This window comes from Eschrichtius robustus, chromosome 17, assembly GCF_028021215.1.
Source record: "Eschrichtius robustus isolate mEscRob2 chromosome 17, mEscRob2.pri, whole genome shotgun sequence".
Taxonomy (NCBI): Eukaryota; Metazoa; Chordata; class Mammalia; order Artiodactyla; family Eschrichtiidae; genus Eschrichtius; species Eschrichtius robustus.
The window spans coordinates 53,414,166-53,434,188 of record NC_090840.1 but is presented as its reverse complement, the minus strand read 5'-3'; the positions used below and the strand labels follow the sequence as shown (position 1 = coordinate 53,434,188).

The 20,023-nt window shown below is 33.5% G+C and overlaps 1 protein-coding gene across 23 annotated transcripts in view; it reads right to left on the bottom strand.

Moving 5' to 3' along the window:
- RIMS2 (regulating synaptic membrane exocytosis 2) overlaps positions 1–20,023 on the bottom strand; it is a 607,795-nt gene that overhangs the window by 470,821 nt on the left and 116,951 nt on the right. For 7 of the 23 annotated variants that reach the window (XM_068525902.1, XM_068525911.1, XM_068525907.1 and 4 more), the window contains exons 2-3: positions 15,595–15,627; positions 15,104–15,190 (exon numbers count right to left, since the gene is read on the bottom strand). The exons of the other annotated variants lie outside the window; for them this stretch is intronic. In XM_068525902.1, the coding sequence (XP_068382003.1) occupies positions 15,104–15,190; positions 15,595–15,627 (120 nt within the window). The remainder of the gene's footprint in view (positions 1–15,103; positions 15,191–15,594; positions 15,628–20,023) is intronic. 23 annotated transcript variants of the gene reach the window in all.

Genomic DNA, 20,023 nt, shown 5'->3' with positions numbered 1-20,023 from the left:
CAAGTTAGAAGACTTTGGAATGACATCTTTATAAAGCACTGACATGAAGAGAAAAAAAAAAACCTGTCAACCCAAGATCCTATATGCAGTGAAATTATGCTTAAAAAAAATAAAGACAAAATAAAGGCTTTTTCAGGCAAAGAAATGTTAAAAGAAGACCTTAACTGCAAGGAATTTGAAGTAAGTTCTTCAGGCAGGAGTATGATACTCCTTGGAAGTATCGTATGGAAAACCAGACCTAGACATAGAAATAAATGCTTATGTCAAAAAGAAAAAAGTCTCAAATGAGTTTCAAAAAAAGAAAAAGGAAAGTTAAACCCAAAGAAAGTAGAAGAAAGGAAATTTTAAAAGATTAGAGAAGAAATCAATGAAACCAAAAACTGATTCTTTTTAAAATAGAAACAATAAAATTGATAAACCTCCAGCCAGAATGATCAAGGAAGAGAGAGAGAGAAAGAAAGAGAGATGCAAATTACCTACAACAATGATAGAGGGAACATCACTACAGACTCCACAGTTAAACAAAATTAAATGTAAAAGATTATAAGAGAATACTACAAACAACTCTATGCCCAAAATTCTACAACTTACATGAGAGATAGACCATCTTCTTGAAAGACAGAAATAAGTACACCTCACTCAAGAAGAACTAGATAGCCTGACAAGTCCTAAAGCTATTAAAGAAATTTAACTCATAGTTTAAAAACCTTTCAAAAATAAAACTCCAGTTCTCTATGGCTGTATTGATGAATCCTGCAAAATATTTAAGGAAGAAACAATACCAATTCTACATAATCCCTTCCAGAAAATAAAAGTGAAAGAAACATTTCTTAACTAATTTCCTAAGGCCAACATTACTCTGATACCAAAACCATACAAAAGTATAATAAGAAAAGAAAATTATAGACCAATATTCCTCATGAAAAGGTACAAAAATCCTCAACCCAACATTAGCAATCCAAATCCAGAAATATGTTAAAGAATAACACATCACAAATAGGTGATGTTTATCCTGGGAATGCAAGGTTGGTTCCACATTCTAAATTCAAGCAATATAATTTACCACATTAACAGATTAAGGGGAAAGAAACATGATTATGTCAAAATATGCTGAGAAAGCAGCTGAATCAGCAAACTAGGAATAGACAGAAACTTCTTTAATGCAATAACAGTATCCACAAAAGACTCTACAGCTAACATCATACTGTATTTGAAAAATTGAGTGCTTTCCCCCTGAAATCAGGAACAAAGTAAGGTGTCCTCTCTCACTACTCCTAACCAACACTGGACTGGAAATCCTAGCCAATGCATCAAAGCCAGAAAAACAATAAAAATTAAAGCCATAGAGATTGCAAAGGAAAAATTTTAAACTGCACAGATGGCATAATTGTCTATGTATAAAATCCCAAAGAAACTATAAAAAAAATCTCCTATAATAAATAAATGAGTTTAGCAAGGTCACAAGATACAAGCTCAATATAAAAAAAAATTGTATTTTTATATACTAGCAATAGACAGCTGGAAATCAAAATTTTAAAAAGTAGTCTGCAATGGCATCAAAAAAAATAAAAGACTAAGGTATAAATCTAACAAAATATGTGCAGCCTATCTTTGGTAAGAACTAAAAAACACTAATAAAAAGGATCAAAAGAGAGATCTAATTAATAGGAGAAATATACTGTATTCATCAATGAGAAGTCTCAATATTGTTAAGATATCAATTCTCTACAAATTGATCTATTGATTCAATGTCATCTCAGTCACAATCTCGGCAAGAATTTTTTAAACAAATTGACAAGCTAAGTCTAAAATTTGTATGGAAAAGCAAAACTCTCAGAATAGGCAGAATATTTTGAAAAACAAAAAGATTGAAGGACTCACATTACCTGATTTTAAGACTTACTAGAAAAGCTACAGAAGTAATCAAATATTGGCAAAGGATAAACACGCATACAATAGAACAGAATAGAACAGAGTCCAGAATAGTCCAACACTTAATTGGTCATTACTTTTTTAAAAAGATGCCAAGGTAATTCAATGATAAAGAATAGCCCTTTAAAGCAAAGGAAAATCCATGTGTAAAAAAAGTAACTGGAAATCCATGTGTAAAAAAATGAACCTCAACTCATACCTCACACCTATACAAAAATTAACTAAATGTATTACAGAACTGTAAACAATAGATTACAGAACTAAATAAAATGACTAAAACTATAAAACTTCTAGATGAAAACATTGACAAAATGAGGCCTTGGGTTAAACAAAGACTACTTAGCTAGATTAGGCAAGCATACCTTCAATAGAATCTAAAAAGCATGAACCAGAAAGCAACCAATGGCAATATATAAATGAATGAGCATAGTTGTGTTCCAATAAAATATTATTTATGGACACTGAAAACAGGCAGTGGGCCAGATGTGGCCTAAGGGTCACAGATTGCCCACTTTTGTATGATATGGTTTCATTTATATAACATTCTGAAAGAGGCAAAATTATTAGGACAGAAATCAGATCAATGGTTGCTAGGGGCTGGAGTAGAGCAAGGGGATTAACTACAAATGGACACAAGGAACGTTTGGGGGTGAAGGAAATAGTCTGTCTTGATTATGGTGGTAGATATTTAACTGTGTATGTTTTCCAGAATTCAGTGAAGTGTATGTCTTAAAGGTGAATTTTACTGCAAATAAACTATACCTGAAATAAGCCTGACTTTTAAAAAAGTTAGTTTCAAAGTGCTAACCTAAAGTCAGTAGGTAAATTAAAAATAGATCTATGTACGTTCTTTTACCTACTTAACCACAAAAGCAGACTTCCTTTTTCACACCTAATATTAGTAAATTCAAATAGCCGTGCCAGTTTTCTCAATTTTTTTCTATAACTTCAGATAACATACTGTTTTTCCCTGATGATCTCCCACCAGGTTTAAGTGAATCTCTGTTAACACAAAATAAGCACCACTACAGGAAACTCAAGCTCATAAACATGTACCAGAGCAAGCATGATTTTAAGTGGACCATTGAATGAACTCTGCATCAGAGCATCTCCCAACCATTTAGAAGAACTATCTTTCTATGTGTGAGGTATATTATACATTTCTACTGTATATCTGTGTACACACTTATGATCTCTGGCATACCTTTCAGCACATGGCTGAACCCCACTGGGAAACAGAGAAAGAAGAAGAAAATTAGAGCAATGTTTTGTTTTAGTTCTAGAGGCACTGGAGTACTAGGCAAGTTACCAAGTCACACTGGAACAAAAAGCAGAAATCTAGTTAAGTCAATTGTTCTACATTATAGTGCCTCAAGGGAAGTAGAAACCCCATTTCACACACAGGGAGAAGGCCAATCACATTAGCAGGAAAATTAGTAATTATGTATCCCAAAGTGCTAGATTAGAGCTATTTAAAACCCTTTTACATAACAACTGTAGTAATCCCAGAGACTACAGCATTATTAGGGCTGTAGGATGGGATCAAATCTTCCCAGGTGTACGGAGCAAAGAGAGAGAGAGAAGCCGAAATTCAGGTAGGACTAGACTACAACAGTTTGAGGCGACAAGAGAGGACTTCTAGAGAAATTCTGTGTATTCATCCTTCCAGTCCTATAAAATGAGAAACTACCATATGTAGAAGTGGTGGTGTACAGGCAGATTCAGGAGCTAAATTATATTCCTTGCCAAAAAGAGCATTTCTTCCCTTCCCATTTATAAATAGGCCAAATTCTATCTCTGCTTCCTCACCCCAGTCACTCTTCAACCAATCTAATCTAATTTCCAGTCTACTTCTTAATTCTCACAAAGTTTACCAAGGATCTCCCTGTATCTAAAACTAATGGACAAATTTTTTTAATCTCCATCTTACTGAGTTCTCAACAATACTTGAAATTATGTTCACATGCCCACTGGGCTTTCATTACGCTCTCCTGGTTTTCTTCCTGTATCTGCCTTTCATTTTCTTTCTCCTTTGAAGGTCAAGACTCAGGCTCCTCTTCTCTTTTCATTTTGTCTTCTTAGGCAATCTCACCCACATCTAAAACTGCAATTTCCGCCTATATATAAATTACTTATAAATGTAAATCCTCAGCTCAAACTTCTCCTCTGAGCTTCAATATTCAATTGCCTACTTGACATCTCTATTTGGAAGTCTCGATGCCAGTTGAAATTCAGTGCGTATCAAAGCGAACTCCAAATTTTCCTATTAAACTAAATTCCCTTCCAGTGTTCCTTCCAGTGCACAATTTCAGTGAATTGCGCCACCATTTAATAATGCAGGCCTGAAATCTAGAATTAGTCTAGAAATATCTCACTCCTTCAAATGCATAATTAATCTAAGTCCTTTCAATTTTACTTCTTAAATGTGTCTTGAATCCTTCCGCTTGTCTCTGAATCCATTGTCAATACCATAGGCCTTGTTACCATCAATGCCCACCTAGCCTCCTGGCTAGGCTACTCACATCCACACTTCTCCCCTTCTGCGTACTACAGAAAAATTATCTTGTCATCTCACTGCTTAAAATACACTAATGGCTTCTGATTGCTTTTAAGAAGAAAAGTCTTCTTATGAAGACATACAAAGCCTTGAATGTTCTCACACACATTCACCCTTTCAACCTCATTTTTTGCACTGCTTCTTTCCCCTCTTTCTGCTAAAGCCACTCATCCTTTAGACTCACTATGGTGCATCCATTATAGGGCATTTGTATTTTATACATGCTCTCGCCTCCTCCTAGGATAGATTACAATGCACACCTTTTTTTAAAATTTTCTTTCTCTTTTTTTAAACCGTTAGGTATCCAAAATAGAGTTGATCATGAGCTTGGTTGCACTGATCCATGCTTGGCTCCCATTTTAATTAACTATTTTCCCTTCCCCAATGTGACTTCCCTTCCCTCAGGAACCAGTCTTTACATTTTTATATTAAAATCTAAATAGAATGAACAATAGCTAATGCATATGGTGCTTATTGTGTTATCAGGTAGATAGGTACTATTATAAATATTCTACTATTATTCTATTCTACAGAGAAGCTATTTTTACTTACAGTCACACTGCTAGTAAGTAAAGCCAGATCCAAATTTAGTGTTGCTGCAGAATCCAAGCTCCAACAACTATAAGTTTACACATTTTAATGGCTGTATAATGTTCCCTATTTACATTTTATTCATCCCTTTATTTTTTAAAAGTTGGCACTTTATTCTGAAAAAGAATAGATTTATATGTATAACTGAATCACTGTGCTGTACACCTGAAACTAACACGATATTGTAAATCAACTATACTTCAATTTAAAAAAAGAATTAGTAAATAAATAAGTTGGCCCTTTATAATTCATTACTGTGTATTTCCAATAAATTGTAATATTTCTGTAATGAGATATTTATAAACACATATATGTTTTTCTCTGAGATATGTACACAGAAATATAATAGACATACTCAAGTTCACTAAATATTTCTGAACTTCCCTCCAAATGGCTTAACCCAGTTAGCACACCTGCAAGCAGTGTATGAAGGCTCCAGTTTTCTCTTATCCTTGCCTATACATGATATTATTCAATTTTTAAAATTTTGCAGCTTGGGTAGATATGAACTGCTGTTTTATTTTTTTAAGTTCACGTTTTTCTGACTCCTAATGAAGTTCAGCCAGTTGAACTGCCCTACCTATGAACTACCTATTCATGCCATCCTTTACCAAAACTCTATTGGTTTTCCTGGCGGGGGCGGGGTGGGGGGGTTATGGGGTTGTTTATTTGTTTTTGCTGATTTGCAGAAGAACCCTGTAAAGCCTATATGTTAATTCTTTATAAGCTGAGCATAGCAAATGTCCTAGTCTGACAAATGATGGCTAATTCTGTTCTTTGTTAAGCAGAATTCTTTAATTTTGATGCATTCTAATACATCAGTTTCTCCCTGCACGGTTCGTGGTTTTGGTGGCTGGCTATAATAAAAATCCTTACTTACCCCTGAGTCAGTCACAAAAAATTCTACAGTTTCTTCTAATAGCTTTATAATTTTGCCTCTCACATTTAGGCTTTTAATCGATCTAAAGTTTATTTTTATATGTGATGTGATGCAAGAACTTAATTTCAATCTTTTCTGTATAGAGACTCTATTTTCCCAGCACCATTAAATAGACCATCCTTTCTTCCACTGATTTGTGATAGCAATCTATCATATACTTAGTTCTCACATGTGCAAATGTCTATTTATGGACTCTGCATCCTATTTCATTGGGTTTTTTGTTTGTTCCACTCCAAAACAACATTGTCAGAACCAAACTCCAAATACAAAGAAAGGTCTAAACAATCTTAAATATATAAGCTTATATAATTAAGTTTATAAATATAAATATAAAGGTAAATACATAAGTTTCCAGTGATGTAAATCAGAGGTAAGCAAACTTTTTCTGCAAAGGGCCAGAGAATAGATATTATAAGCCTTGTGGACCATAGGGTCTCTGTCACAGCTACTCAATTTTGCCAAAGGGATGTGAGAGTAGCCATAGATAAACAAATAAATGAGCTCGACTGTGTTCCAATAAAAGTTTATTTACAAAAACAGGCAGCAGGCAGGATTTGACCCACAGGCCATATTTTGCAGATCCCTGATACAGATAAAAGAGTCAAAGATGTACTCACATTTAATTTAAAACTTTTATGACAAATAAATATTTAAAAGACATATACAATAATATATCAATTTAGAAATATTGCTTTTTCCACTTTCTTATTTCAAAAAGCTGTTTTATCCAAATTTTTCAAGTCTATTTTCTCCATCCTCACCAAAGCAACTCATTGAACTGTTTTCCAAAGTAAAATTTCTTCACTTCTGAGTTCTTTAAGAAAACAGAAATTTTTCAATCTGTTAGCTCCTAGTAATCCTGCTGTGCCTGGTAATTTTATGCCCAGCCACATAGGTTTTTGTTGCTGTTGTTGTTTTCCCATTCATCTTATAAGTGTGCTTTCATGATTTCCATAACACTGACTTTCATCAGATGATGAGTTTGAAGTTGTGCTTTCTACAAGTTCATGGCATGAAGTTATAAAATGTGATCATTAAATGTAGTCACACACATTATAGAGTGCTTTTCAAACTGCAGAGTGCAACCCAATACAAGGACATAAAATCAATTTAGCAGGCCAAGACTCATGATTTTTAATGAAATAGAATAGCTCATAGCATTGGAAAGAGTGCAAATAAGATTTCATATAAATCTTGTTTCTATTACACATATATATGTATATTTCTATGTAGGTATGTGTATACTGGGTTATAGTGCAAAATATATTTCTTTTTATGGATGGAAGTTTCTAAAAAAATGTATGAAAGCCACTGCTTTACTAATCTGCTGACAGAACGGACTAATGTCCTTTTATTAAAAAAAAGAATAAACATATGTCATATAGATGGCCATCCCAGTCACATAGCAGGTCTCTCCTCTGAACTTCTGAATAGCTGCCTAAGTGACTATTACAACTCTACTGTTTTTCTAAAATACAAATCTGATCATATCATCCTGTTCCTCTGCCTGGAATGCCTTTTCTCCCTTTCTTGGCCAGATGCAGAGGCACCAAAACATCAAACAGTAGGGCATGCTCAAGAAATGGTATCTATAGCATTATCAAATAAATAAATGGGAAGCTAGAGACATAGACACCCTGACGTAGTAACTAGATTTAACATTTGAAAATATTTTTAAATAGCTGAAGTACTTCACTTTCACAAATAACTATAATTTTTCCAAAGTATTACGAAAAAATAATGGCATCAGAATGTATACCACAGCACTATTCATAGCCAAAAACTGGAAACAACCACAAAGTACAGAAATAGCAAAACATAAATGAATTGTAGTATATTCAGATACTAGAGTACCATACAATCATGAGAATGTATGAAATACAACTATATGCAATCATATGAATGGATCTCACAAACACGTTAAGCAAAGTAATATAGATACAATATACCATATGATTCTATTTGTATGAAGTCTAAATATAAGTAGGCAAAAATAATATGTGGTGCTAGAAAAAATTCAAGATAAAAGCCACCCCCTGGGGTGGTAGACAGTCCTTCCTGGAAGGGAGCATAAGGAAGAGATCCTGGAGGGCTGGTAATGTTCTGCTTCTTGTTTTCAGTGATGATTTCCAGATATATTCACTGTCTGACAATTCAATGAGCTGTATATTTTCAAATTGTGCACTTTTCACTACATATGTTATGTTTTAATAAAAACTCTACTTGGCAATAAACACTTTGGTACTTTTATCAATTTTTCTAAATGCATTTTCTGAACAAGCAATCTATCATCATAATTTTTCTTTATTTATTGATCCTTTTTTTGAGCCAAAAGGAATTTAAGGTGGTTCTAAGATACATGACAAATGCAGTCAATTTTAGACCACTCAGGTTGAAGACTATCTATGTTGGACCTGGAAACATATTCATGTGCAGGAACTGCCTTCACTATTTCACAAGTCCATATCAACTGCTTTGACCAGTCAAGCACCAATAAGAAGTACGTAGCTTACAAGAAAACATCTTTGTCCATATCATCCTCAAGCTTCAGAAAAAGTAGAAAAAAAACAAGTGGAATTTTTTAAAGTAAAATTAAATTAACAATATTCTCAATGACCCTTCAATTTCCATTGCCATTAGCCTTCAAAACAATAAAATCAACTTTTGGGGAGATCGATCAGCTTCCCCTTATAAGTTAATAATAGGCTGCCCAGGCATTTAGTATTTCACTTCTGACCCTAGAGTCATCTCTATTGCAAGTTAACATGATTAAGCACAGCAAAGGAATCATGTGATACACTTAGTCTTATCATCAACAGGTACAAGCAGGATTTCCAAAACATCCTTCTAAGGAACACTCTATGACCTGAAACCTACAGATTTAGTCTTCTGGAAGAGATAGGACAGAAAAACTACCTCAGGGTTATGATGGAAAAGACTGTTAATAAGTCATGTTAACAATTAGCACTTCAACAAAAGCCTCAAAATGTTGATCTTTGGACTCATGTTTCACAACCAAAAAGACACAAACAATTTTGCATGGACTGTTGGAAATCTGCTCCATCAGGAGACCTTAAAAGAATCTTAAGAATCCCCAGAAACAAATGGTCTTTGGAGAGAAAGAGCTAACCAACGACTCTTGGATCAAACAGATGACAAACCAAAGTAGACAGCTTCCATCCAAGAACAGAAGGATGAGTTTCTGATATCTCGCTCCTCCCATTAAAAATTATTTTGTTTACTCTTTATCTTATTTATTATTGTACTTTGTAATCTCTAATGTTCAACTAAGGGTTTCTCAGTATGCTTTCATATATTTTCACTGTTTCACATATGTTTTCACTGAGATTTTTAATCTCCTTTCACTGCCACCTAAGAGAATACCAAAAAAATCTCCCTGTAATCCCACTGACAAAATTGAATTGGTATTCCTTGAAACACTACACACAGCAAATTTCCTTCCTTTGAGAGGATACTTCTGTATTTGAATTTTCTTCATATCATTAACCTCACCCTTCAGTATTGTAAAAATTAGATCTTGATCTCAAGTCATTACTTACAGCAGTTTCAGAAGAACCAACAGTACCAAGAATGGGGACTAATACTGGAGTTATCTTTGCTACTACAGCATTCTTTTTTTGGCACATCTTTATCATTTGGCATCCTGAAATATCCATCTCATTGCAATAAATAAGAATCAAATGTAAACTAACTGTACTAGACGTTACTAGTGCTCACTATATAGAGTTGCCTCTCTTCATGAGGACATGGAGTTTCTAGACTTCCTTGCAGTTAGTTAAGTGCCTTGTGACAAATTTTGGGCAATGAGTTATGAGTAAAAGTGACCTATGTCACTTCCTGTCTTACACAATTAAGAATAAATGTGTGTAAGTCTTTCATCATATAAATTTCCCTATAAGTATTGCCTCAGCTTCATCTCCCAAATATTAATATGCTGTATTTTCCTTTATTTCTGTTCAAAATATATATGAATTTCCTTTTTTTTTCCTTTGACCCATGGATTATATAATAATTTCAAATATTTGGGGAGTTTTAAGATATCTTTCTGTTATTAATAACTAATATAATTTTGGTCATAGCACATAGTTTTATGGTTGAATTCTTTTAAATTTATTGAGATGTTTTATGGCTCATAGAATATGTTCTATTTTGTAAAATCTCTGTGTGTACTTTAAAAGAATGAGTATTCTGCTGTTGCTGAGTAGAAATGTTCTAAAAAATTCATTCCATTCAGTTGGTTGATAGTATTGTTCAGGTCTTCTGTATACTTACTGATTTTTCTGTCTACTTGTTCTATCAATTATTGAGAGATAGATTTTGTAATCACTGACAATAATTAAAAATGTCTCTATTTCTTCAAAAAAAAAAAAGAAAGAAAAGAAAAGAATAAATGTGAGTTTTCCATTCTCTCTCTCTTCCTCTGATGCAGCAATCCTGGTAGTTATGTGTTCTAATTGGCTTGCCAACAAGATGGAAGCAGCCTAGATCCCTAAACTGACACTTGGAAGAGAAGCATTCTATAATCCTATAAATAAGTCTTAGTCTTTTCATGGGCTAGTGCCCCTGGGCTGTGACTGTCACAAGTGCTTCTCAGTTTCTTTTCCTGTTTTGGAGAGACAGGAAGGTTAGGGGGACAATAATTGGGTATTTCTCTACTCTCATGTTGGTTAGGCTCTGGCAAAGTAGTTTCCTTTGAGAATGAAAATCTCTGGGAGTATGTCAAAATGGTTACTTTTCCCATCCCTCTGGTGAAAGTATGAGGGAATTTTTCACTGATCTTTACCTTGAGAACTTGGTAGAGTTCATGGAGGTAAAACTCACAAAACTGGGGTGGGAGATCCCCTAAAGGTGGATTTCCAAGAATTTTTAACTCGTAAGTTAGTCCACACTCAGCCTTCAGTATTTCATCAATTTCCTACCAGCTCCTAGCTCCAGTGGTTTCTGCTCCCAGGAACCTGTGATTCTCTTTATTCACCTCTTCTTTCAGTTGTCAGGGCATTGATTTGTCCTGTGTCCTCAATTTTCTGGGATCTAAGAAGAGTTGTTGATTTTCAGTTTGTTCAGTTTGTTCAGCATTTTTCTCGTTGTAAGGATGGGTGTGACAGCTTCCAAACTCTTTGTATGTCAAAGAGGAAACCAGAAGTCTCCACAATATTGTTTTTAATTACTTATCAGCATGTTTTCCCTCTTGATTATGAAATATTTGAGAGCAGGAACCATAGTACTTTTATCTCTGGATGCCTAGTACCGTGCACAGTGTGAGAATTTTCAGGGCTAAGTCTTGGACCTTCTTATCTGCTCTTCATCACATACTCTCTCTCTACGTCATCTTGTCTACTCTTCTAGTTTTATGCATCATACTGACAACTCTGAAAGTTATATCTGCAGCTAATCCATATCTCTCCTTCAAAGCTGGTTAACTTATTAGCATATTAAACTTTAAAAATTTTAAACTTCAGTTTTAGTTTCTACTACTAACCTGTTCATCCTTTCCCCTTCTTGATCATAGTTAATGGTATCACCACCCAATGAGTTCTTCCAATCAGAAATCTGGCAGTCCTCTTTGATTCTTTCATCTTCCTTACTAACTTCTTCTAAATCTACTCCACTAACAAATCATGTCATTTCAACCTCCAAATATATCCCCAATCCACTACCCTCTATCTTCAGTATCATCAACCTGGTCCAAGTCATCATAATCTCTAGCCAAGTCCTTCACAAAAGCCTCCTCATTACTTTCTCGACCTCCATCCTCACTCACTCTACTCATAGAACAGCCAGATTGACTTTTATATATAAATTAAATTATGTGACTCCCATGTTTAAAACTTTTCAGTATCTTCCCTTTATACTGACATTCAGATCCAAACTCCTTCTCACTCTCTAGAGAAACAGTGCCCTGTCTGAGTCCTACCTCCAGAACCTCACCTCCTGTCGCACTCCCTCTTGTCCACTATATTACAGCCACACTAGTCTTCTTTGTGTCTCTCAAACCCTTTGCTACCTAAAAACTTTCACCTATGATTTCCCTATGCTTAAAACACTCTTCCCCTTAGCATCTTTTTCCTATTAAAATACCTCATTATCAAAGAGGATTACTACATTAGTGGCCATCTCATTCCAATATTTCAAATTTTAGATTTTCCTATTATTTCAAAAGTACATTTATTATTTAACATGTCACAACATGAATAAAACTGTTATTACATGAAAATTCAAAATCAGACTAATCTAATTGATTAGTTTAATTAATCCATATTAAAAAACTTACCTTTGATGTTATGCTACATATTGGCAACACCAAGTTAAAATAACAGTTGCATTAAATAGCATTTATCATTTTTTCCTAGTATGCCCATTTTAATTATCCAAAGACTCGTTTACATCTTAATATAACCTATATTATATTATCTTTACAGACAATTTTCCCCCATTTTAATATTAATGTGAAAAAATAGTGAAAGAAAGAAAAGAATTTAAAATTATTTAATTTGTATATTAAGCAATTTCTGCAAAGATTGAATGAACTGACAATTGAAAACCGGCTCAATCCATTTTCTATGCCTCAGTACTTATGGAAAGTCAAAACTGGACACATTGTTCTACTTATACCTATATTTTCACATGAATTACCACATCAAAATTACATTACATTCAAAGTTCAAAATTACATTCCTGTTACATTTTTAAAAAACTATGAAATAAACAAATTCCAAAAATACAGACCTCAAAGAGCCTACATTATTAAAGCTTTGAAAATCACAACCTGGGATTTATAGAAATTCATTAAAATGAAATTACTGTTCAGGAAATATTAGATTTTTAAATACTATCTGATAGAATATTTACTTAGCTATTCTACTGTGAAAACGTTCATACAGAATATGAAAAGCATAAGTCCTACTTTTTAACATTTATAAATTAAAATGAATACCTAGAATTCAACTCTCCAAGATAATTTAATAGGTGAGTGAATAGAAAGTAAGCAGATAGGATGTTATCTTTCTCAAATGGTAGTCAAAGAAAGAAACAAATGAGGTGATTCAGAAATAAGAAGTCCTAGACTCTGATCAAAGAGAAGATGAATTAAAGGAGAAGATTCAGAAGTACCCCGATCTGTGGATCAGAAAGATAAAAGGAAAGCTCCTAGAAAATTATATATCAGAAATCTTCAGCACAATAAGATTGTAAGATGAAGAAAGTAGCTATTAAGAGAACTTATTAGTTCTGATTTTTTTAATTGTATAAATCACAGAACGAGAAGAATGAATTAGTTGTCCACGAAACATTAATGGAAATAATAGTTAATAATATGGAATTAATTTTTAAAATATCAGAAAGCACTAGTCTTTTCTCCTACAATCTTCCTAGCCAAAAGTCAAAGCAAACTGTATTATATTTATTATTGAAATAAAGCTATTTCTTTTCAAATTTGCCTTGATCTTTGTTTATCCCAAACAGATGTCATTGTTTCAATAATTAGCGATCACTTTTTAAAGTTACTAACAAAACATCTATTTTATTTAATGTCCACTGTAATCTACTAAATAACATAACAATCTTGATTATGTTCTAAAACATGCAAACAAGATACATAACTGACATCATTTAAAATTGAGACAAAGTTGCATCTAATTATATTTTGCTATTGATTTTACTACCTTATTATGTTTCAGTGCCTTAGAGAAAAATCAGCAAAACAATGACATTGTGTGCAATTTTAATACAATTTTTGCTGATTAGAGAAAGATTACTGAATTTATTTCTATTCCTTGGGACACAGTATTCTTACATCATAAAAGGGTAAAACATGTAAAATCAGTTGTGAAGATGCATTTATCGAGTTCCTACCATGGATCAGTCACTCTGCTAGATGGCAAGGATAGAATGTAGACAAGACAAATACGGGTCTTGACTTCAACTGGCTTAAATACAGCAACAATTCCAACGTAGAACTACATTATCAGCTATTAGGAGAAGCATATCACAATACAGTTTTACTTCAGTTGAAAATGAAACACTGACCAAATTTAAAATAAAATGCATACAAGGTAACATAAAATGGATGAGGGATTACCCTCAATAATAACAAAACAAAAAGACACTATCTTCTAGTTTTCATTAAAGGCAAAATGTGAATGTTTTTCTGAATGTTTCATCTTAAGGCTCCTGGTAGTTATTCTTGTTCTCTCCTAGAGCTCATGTCACTTTTCAATCTACCCATTCCTACAACCAAACCATCTTCTCCATAGACATAATTCCTACTTTTATGAAGTGCAGAGGCGGACTGGTAAGAGCATTTCTGAGTAAGATGGCAGTTATCATGGGGAGTGTGGAATTTAAATCTATGCAATCTTTCTCACATTCTCAAAGAAACCTCCACTTTACAACATAAATAATATTTCTTGCACAAAGTTAAAAAGATACAAGTATGAACAACTTCTTAAAGAGTGTATTTTAATCTACTAATAACTGAAATAAATGGAATTGACATTTTTTAATGTTTCAGACCAATGTGATAATAAATTGCTGGATTTCCCAAATTATGTTTCATAACCTAATGAAATGTTCAGTGAAAACAGGATTCAATAGTCACATAAATTTAGTTAATATTGTATGTTCTAATACTTTGGAGCATATTTAGACACTCAGAAGTATAACAATAAAGAAATCTTCTTAACCTTTTTTAAAAGAACCCTTCCAAAACTACTTGAATTGGGGGGTAAATACCTCTTAATGTCTTCTGGAATTATTTTTGAAAGAAATATACTTTGGAATATACTGCATTGTTGGAGAAAGATATTTTACTGGATAAATACAGTTTATATAATTTATACTAAAGTTGGGGGGAGAATTACCTCTTCGTTCTTACTACCCTATAAATTATCCTTGTTTTCTTTTAATATTTCCATGGGATATGAAGTATCAAAGGTGAAAATATCAAACTCATAACCTAACAATTTTCATTTCTGGGGAATGTTATTCCAAGGGCAGTATACATACTCTTCAGTATGTTATGCTATTAGAGATAATATTTAGTCTGTACAGATCAGCTTACTTACGTCTGGGGCTCCTTTTCATTTTGTTGTTTTTGCTGGGGCTGGAGAACGTTATTTACCAGTTCAGTGATCCCACTAAAGGGAAACCACCTGTTTAAATAAGCAAATAATGTGACTGAATAACCAAATGAATAAAACAATTGTAGGTCAAATGTTTTCTTATCCATACTAATAAAAATACAAAGGCACAAAAGCTACAGCCAATGGAAATATGAGCTCCAATTATCATCCAGGCAGTCAGAATATAGGGAAATTAAGTTTGAATACTTAACCAGTCCACAAGCAGGCAGCAAAAAACTACATCTAGTCAGTATGTAGATGAAGTAAGAAGCTGCAGGCAGCTCTCTTACAAGCCAGAGAGTCAAAAAGCAGAAGACACACTAGCTGCAGCCTATCCAGTATTAGTGTAAGCTAATACCATCCAAGGTGCAGAAAGCAGAATGTGGCAAAGGTACAGAAGTCAAGCCTACTGAACTCTTAATACATTTACTTACTGTGTCAGTTGTGGTTTGTGCTCTTCTTTGACCCTAAAAAGATAAGTTTGCACAACTGAGTGCACTGTACTAGGAACAAATTTCTATCTACAGATCTGTGGTCATATAGAAATGAAAAATGAGGTTTGTTACATAGAAAAGCTGAATGTTTTGCTATAAATTGGAATTATACATTAAAATTAATTTGACCCAAAAAGGAAAAGTTGTATTATTTGTTCTTAATAGAGGGCTGATATTAAAATTCTACTCCTGTCCTAATGATTCCATGATTTGGTCCTCAAGTTTTCTGCATATTTGTATTAATATTGATATTGAAGCATTTAAAATAATTATTTTAAAGTATTATATTAAACACAGTTACATTTGGCCTACAGAAGATAAACAGATTTCCTCTTTATTTTTAAAATTTCTTCCTTAATATAAATTGAAGTAAAGGCATAAATATTTTAAATAAAATGTAGGGTTCTATAAATGTATTTTAAGAGCCTTACAAATGGATTCATTTACTTCACAAAGGAGCAGATAAAGGAATTGGGGGATTATGCATCTAATACCTAAAAATGGCTACTAAAATAATTATGTATATTAAATTTAAAATATTCGTAAGCTAAAGTAAATTATTCATATAACTATAACAGACTAAAAATGCATTTAACCTATAATCAACTTGGTGCTTCACTGAAATAGCACTGGATATCTAAAAGGTAGAGAAAGATAAAACACAAGGATAGTGATGCCTCTGAAATGTGGCTTCCCACACTTTGCCTGGGACTGGTCCTGAGAGATAAACCTATGACTCAGTGATCAGTTGATTAGCTTTTACTTTCCCAAAGAAAGACTAAGAATTGGTTAACTAAAATGGGTCGCCAAAATCTAGGACTTTCATTAGGAAATTATATTAACATTGTAAATTAAATTCTCTTTAGATTAAATTGATTTTCTCAGTGTTTTCGTATTTTAAATGATATAAGCAATAAATGAAAAGGTATACCCTTATACATTTTTGTGGCCCAATGAATATAATTGGTATTTATATTTCTCTATATTAACTAAAAAAGAATATCCCATGTTCTCTGCATAAACTTCAAAAAGTACAATAGTTTTGACCTAGAGCTAAAGCTACATCATTTAGTATTTAAATAGACATATAATGGATTAATAATAAAAGACTATATTTAGCACCAAATATAGAAACACACAAATACAAGCAAACTATAGTGGCAATGGATTCTACCTAGAAAACTTATCATGGTATTTCTTTGAGAATAAGATACAAAAATCTCTTAACGTATTAGAACAAAACAGTACCCATATAGATAATGACAAAGAAAAATTACCATACCAGCTCATCAAAATGGAGAACAATTCAAGAGTATCCTTCACCAAATAATATGCATGATAAGCAAAAATATTTAAATGAATACATAAAAGAGGAGAAGATATTTGTTAAAGAAGTCCTGGGTGATTCTCTACAAGGGGTCATATTTGCTCTTATTTAGTCACAAAAGTTTTTACCATAAACAAATTTATATTAATCATAAATCAGTTTCTAATTTCAAAATCTGTACTTGAAAATATTAATAGACATAAAAATTTAAATTACCAATTCAGAAATTATTTCTGGGCTTTGTAAAATATCTATATGTGAAATATACAAACATTTACATCAGCTTCCCAAATAAAATATGTCATAAATATGGCAGTAAAAATATTTATCTTGTCTTTAAATCAAGAGTATAAAAATTTTCTTCTTTTGTCCAATATGTTAGATAAAATCAAACCTCAAAGTATCAGACCATAATTAAAATTCATGTTGAGATAATAATTTAAGAACTTGTAATATTAAAAAGCAATTATATATTTCTTTGACAATACATTAACATTATTGACAATGAACTCCTACATTCCTGCATTCCAGAAAGTGTATGAGGGGCTTCCAGTTTCCAATAAGATACATAAAAAGCTTGGAAATCATCATTCCCACCCTTACAAGAGAAAAAGCTGAACAAACCGAAAATCAATAGCTCTTCTTAGAGTCATCAAAGAATTTAGGTCGTAGAGCAGGCAAACTGTTGCCATGAAAACTAGAGAAACAAACAAGTGGATCCAGACTATCACAGTTTACCAAGAGTACAAGCCCAGGAGCAGAAGCCCACACCTGGGACCAGTGTCTGTTGGAACACTTTTAACTATAATTGGCCAATTGCTGGAGACTCACTGTGGACTAGATTGAGAGTTTAAAATTCCAAGGAGTTCCAGTTTGGGGCATACCACCACACTTTCATAAATTTTATCTCCAAAAGCCATACCAGTTGCTCACTGTGAAGATCGGAGAAAAATTTCCTCCTGCATCCAGCAGGAGGAAGGGAAAGAAACCATTTTGAAATACTCCCAGAGCTCTCTGTTCTCTTTAACAATCCTAAACTCAAGGGAAAATATTTTACCAGAGCCTAACCAACTGGCATTTTACCAAAACCAAACAAGCCTGTGGAAGATAATTACCTATTATATCGCCCTCTAACCTTTTATGTGGGAGAAGGACAATACCAAACTACAGCTCCCTCCAGCCTTCAACATGGGGGAAGGCAAATACCTAACTCAGGCACACTAGAAGAATAAGACCTAATTATAGGACTGTTGAATGCTTGTCCTGTAGCAACACCTTACCACCAAATCATTAGAGTTCTTGAATAATAACGGGATTACAACTATAAGAACTGCAAGCTTTAAACACTATTTAGTAAGAAGTCTCTAGGGAAACACAAAACAGAAAGGAAGACAAAAATAAAGACAATAGAAGAGAGGATTCTGGAAGATGACAAAGTAGAAAGCAACAGAAATCTGCCCCCCCAACCTAGACAATCTGTCTGACATAACTAATTTAGAAATCTGGAGTCTACTGAAGGCTTTCAACTTCAGAAGAAGGCTTGGACTGTACCTTGCTGTTAATTTCAGTCAATTTGAGCTCTTAGCATAGTAGCAGCTACCCATCCCCTACCACCCTGCTCCATGGAAGGTAGCTGTTTACCTGTTCTTGGAGCAATCTATACACAGTTTGCAGGAGCAAGAGTGGGTAAAAAGGCCACTGTCCTCCAAATATCGGATTTGTGCTCTGATCCCTGATTACCGCTTCTCATCTCAGAGGTCCATACAAAGAGGTAAGTGGCCATTGTTGTTGCAATCCCCCCATTGTTGCAAGTCCCTCCCCCTTTGGCTAAGGTGACTTTCAGGATATTTTTAAAGAGCCTGGGCATTTCCCCCCCCACCTTTGTTTTTCTATTTTTCTCCTTTTGGAAGCCAGACATTAAAGACTGAAACATTCAAAAGCAACTGCGTATGAGAAAACAGAAAGTCACCACATTTGCCCAGGGAAAGGAACAGATTCAGAAAAGACCTGAGAAGACCTTAAGTTTATAGCACAGCCTGATCCTCAGCACAGAGACAGCCTACAACAAAAAAGAACAAAATAAAATAAAAACAATAACAGAAAATAATAAAACTTAGTGAAGGGTGAGAATCTGATTTCCAGAGTTACCACATATTTAGATTCAAATGTCCAGTTTCCAACAAAAAAGTCACGAGGCAGACTGAGAAACAGAAAGTATGGGCCACTCAAAGGAAAAAAGGAACAACAAAAACTGTCCCTGAAAAACACCTGGCATATCTATTAGACAAAGACTTTAAAACAACATTGGTGGGGTTGGGGGGAGGAATTGGGAGATTGGAATTGACACATATACACTATTGATACTATATATAAAATAGGTAACTAATGAGAACATACTGTATAGCACAAGGAACTCTACTTAATGCACTATGTTGACCTAAATGGGAAGGAAATCCAAAAAAGAGGGGATATATGTATACATATAGCTGATTCATTTTGCTGTACAGTGGAAACTAACATAACATTGTAAAGCAACTATACTCCAATAAAAATTAATTTTAAAAAATTTTAAAAATTTAAAATAAAAAATAAAACGATCATCTTCAAAATGCTCAAAGAACTGACAATGTAGAGAAGGTCAAGAAAACAATGTGTGAACAAAATGGAAATACCAATAAAGAGACAGAAAACCTAAAAAGAACCCAAAAAGGATTCTAGACTAAAAGCTGTTGGGACTGAGAGCAGGCTACCCCAAGACATGCCACAATGGCATATAGATTATTTTGAATTAAAGTTACTTGAGAATCAGTCAGAGAGAAAAAAAAAAAAAATACTTAAAAGAAAACAACACTCTGATCCTTCTCTTTCCCCCTGAAAGCAAGAAAGAAATCTCCAATGTGAAAGTATTCCCCCATACCCAAAGTATAGAAAGCATCCTTATCAACAGAATTAAGAAATTCAAGGCTAAGAAAGCTGTATAAAAAAATCTGTGTGACTTCTTCACTAGTCTGTTACCACAAGTACAAGCCCCTTTGTTAAATC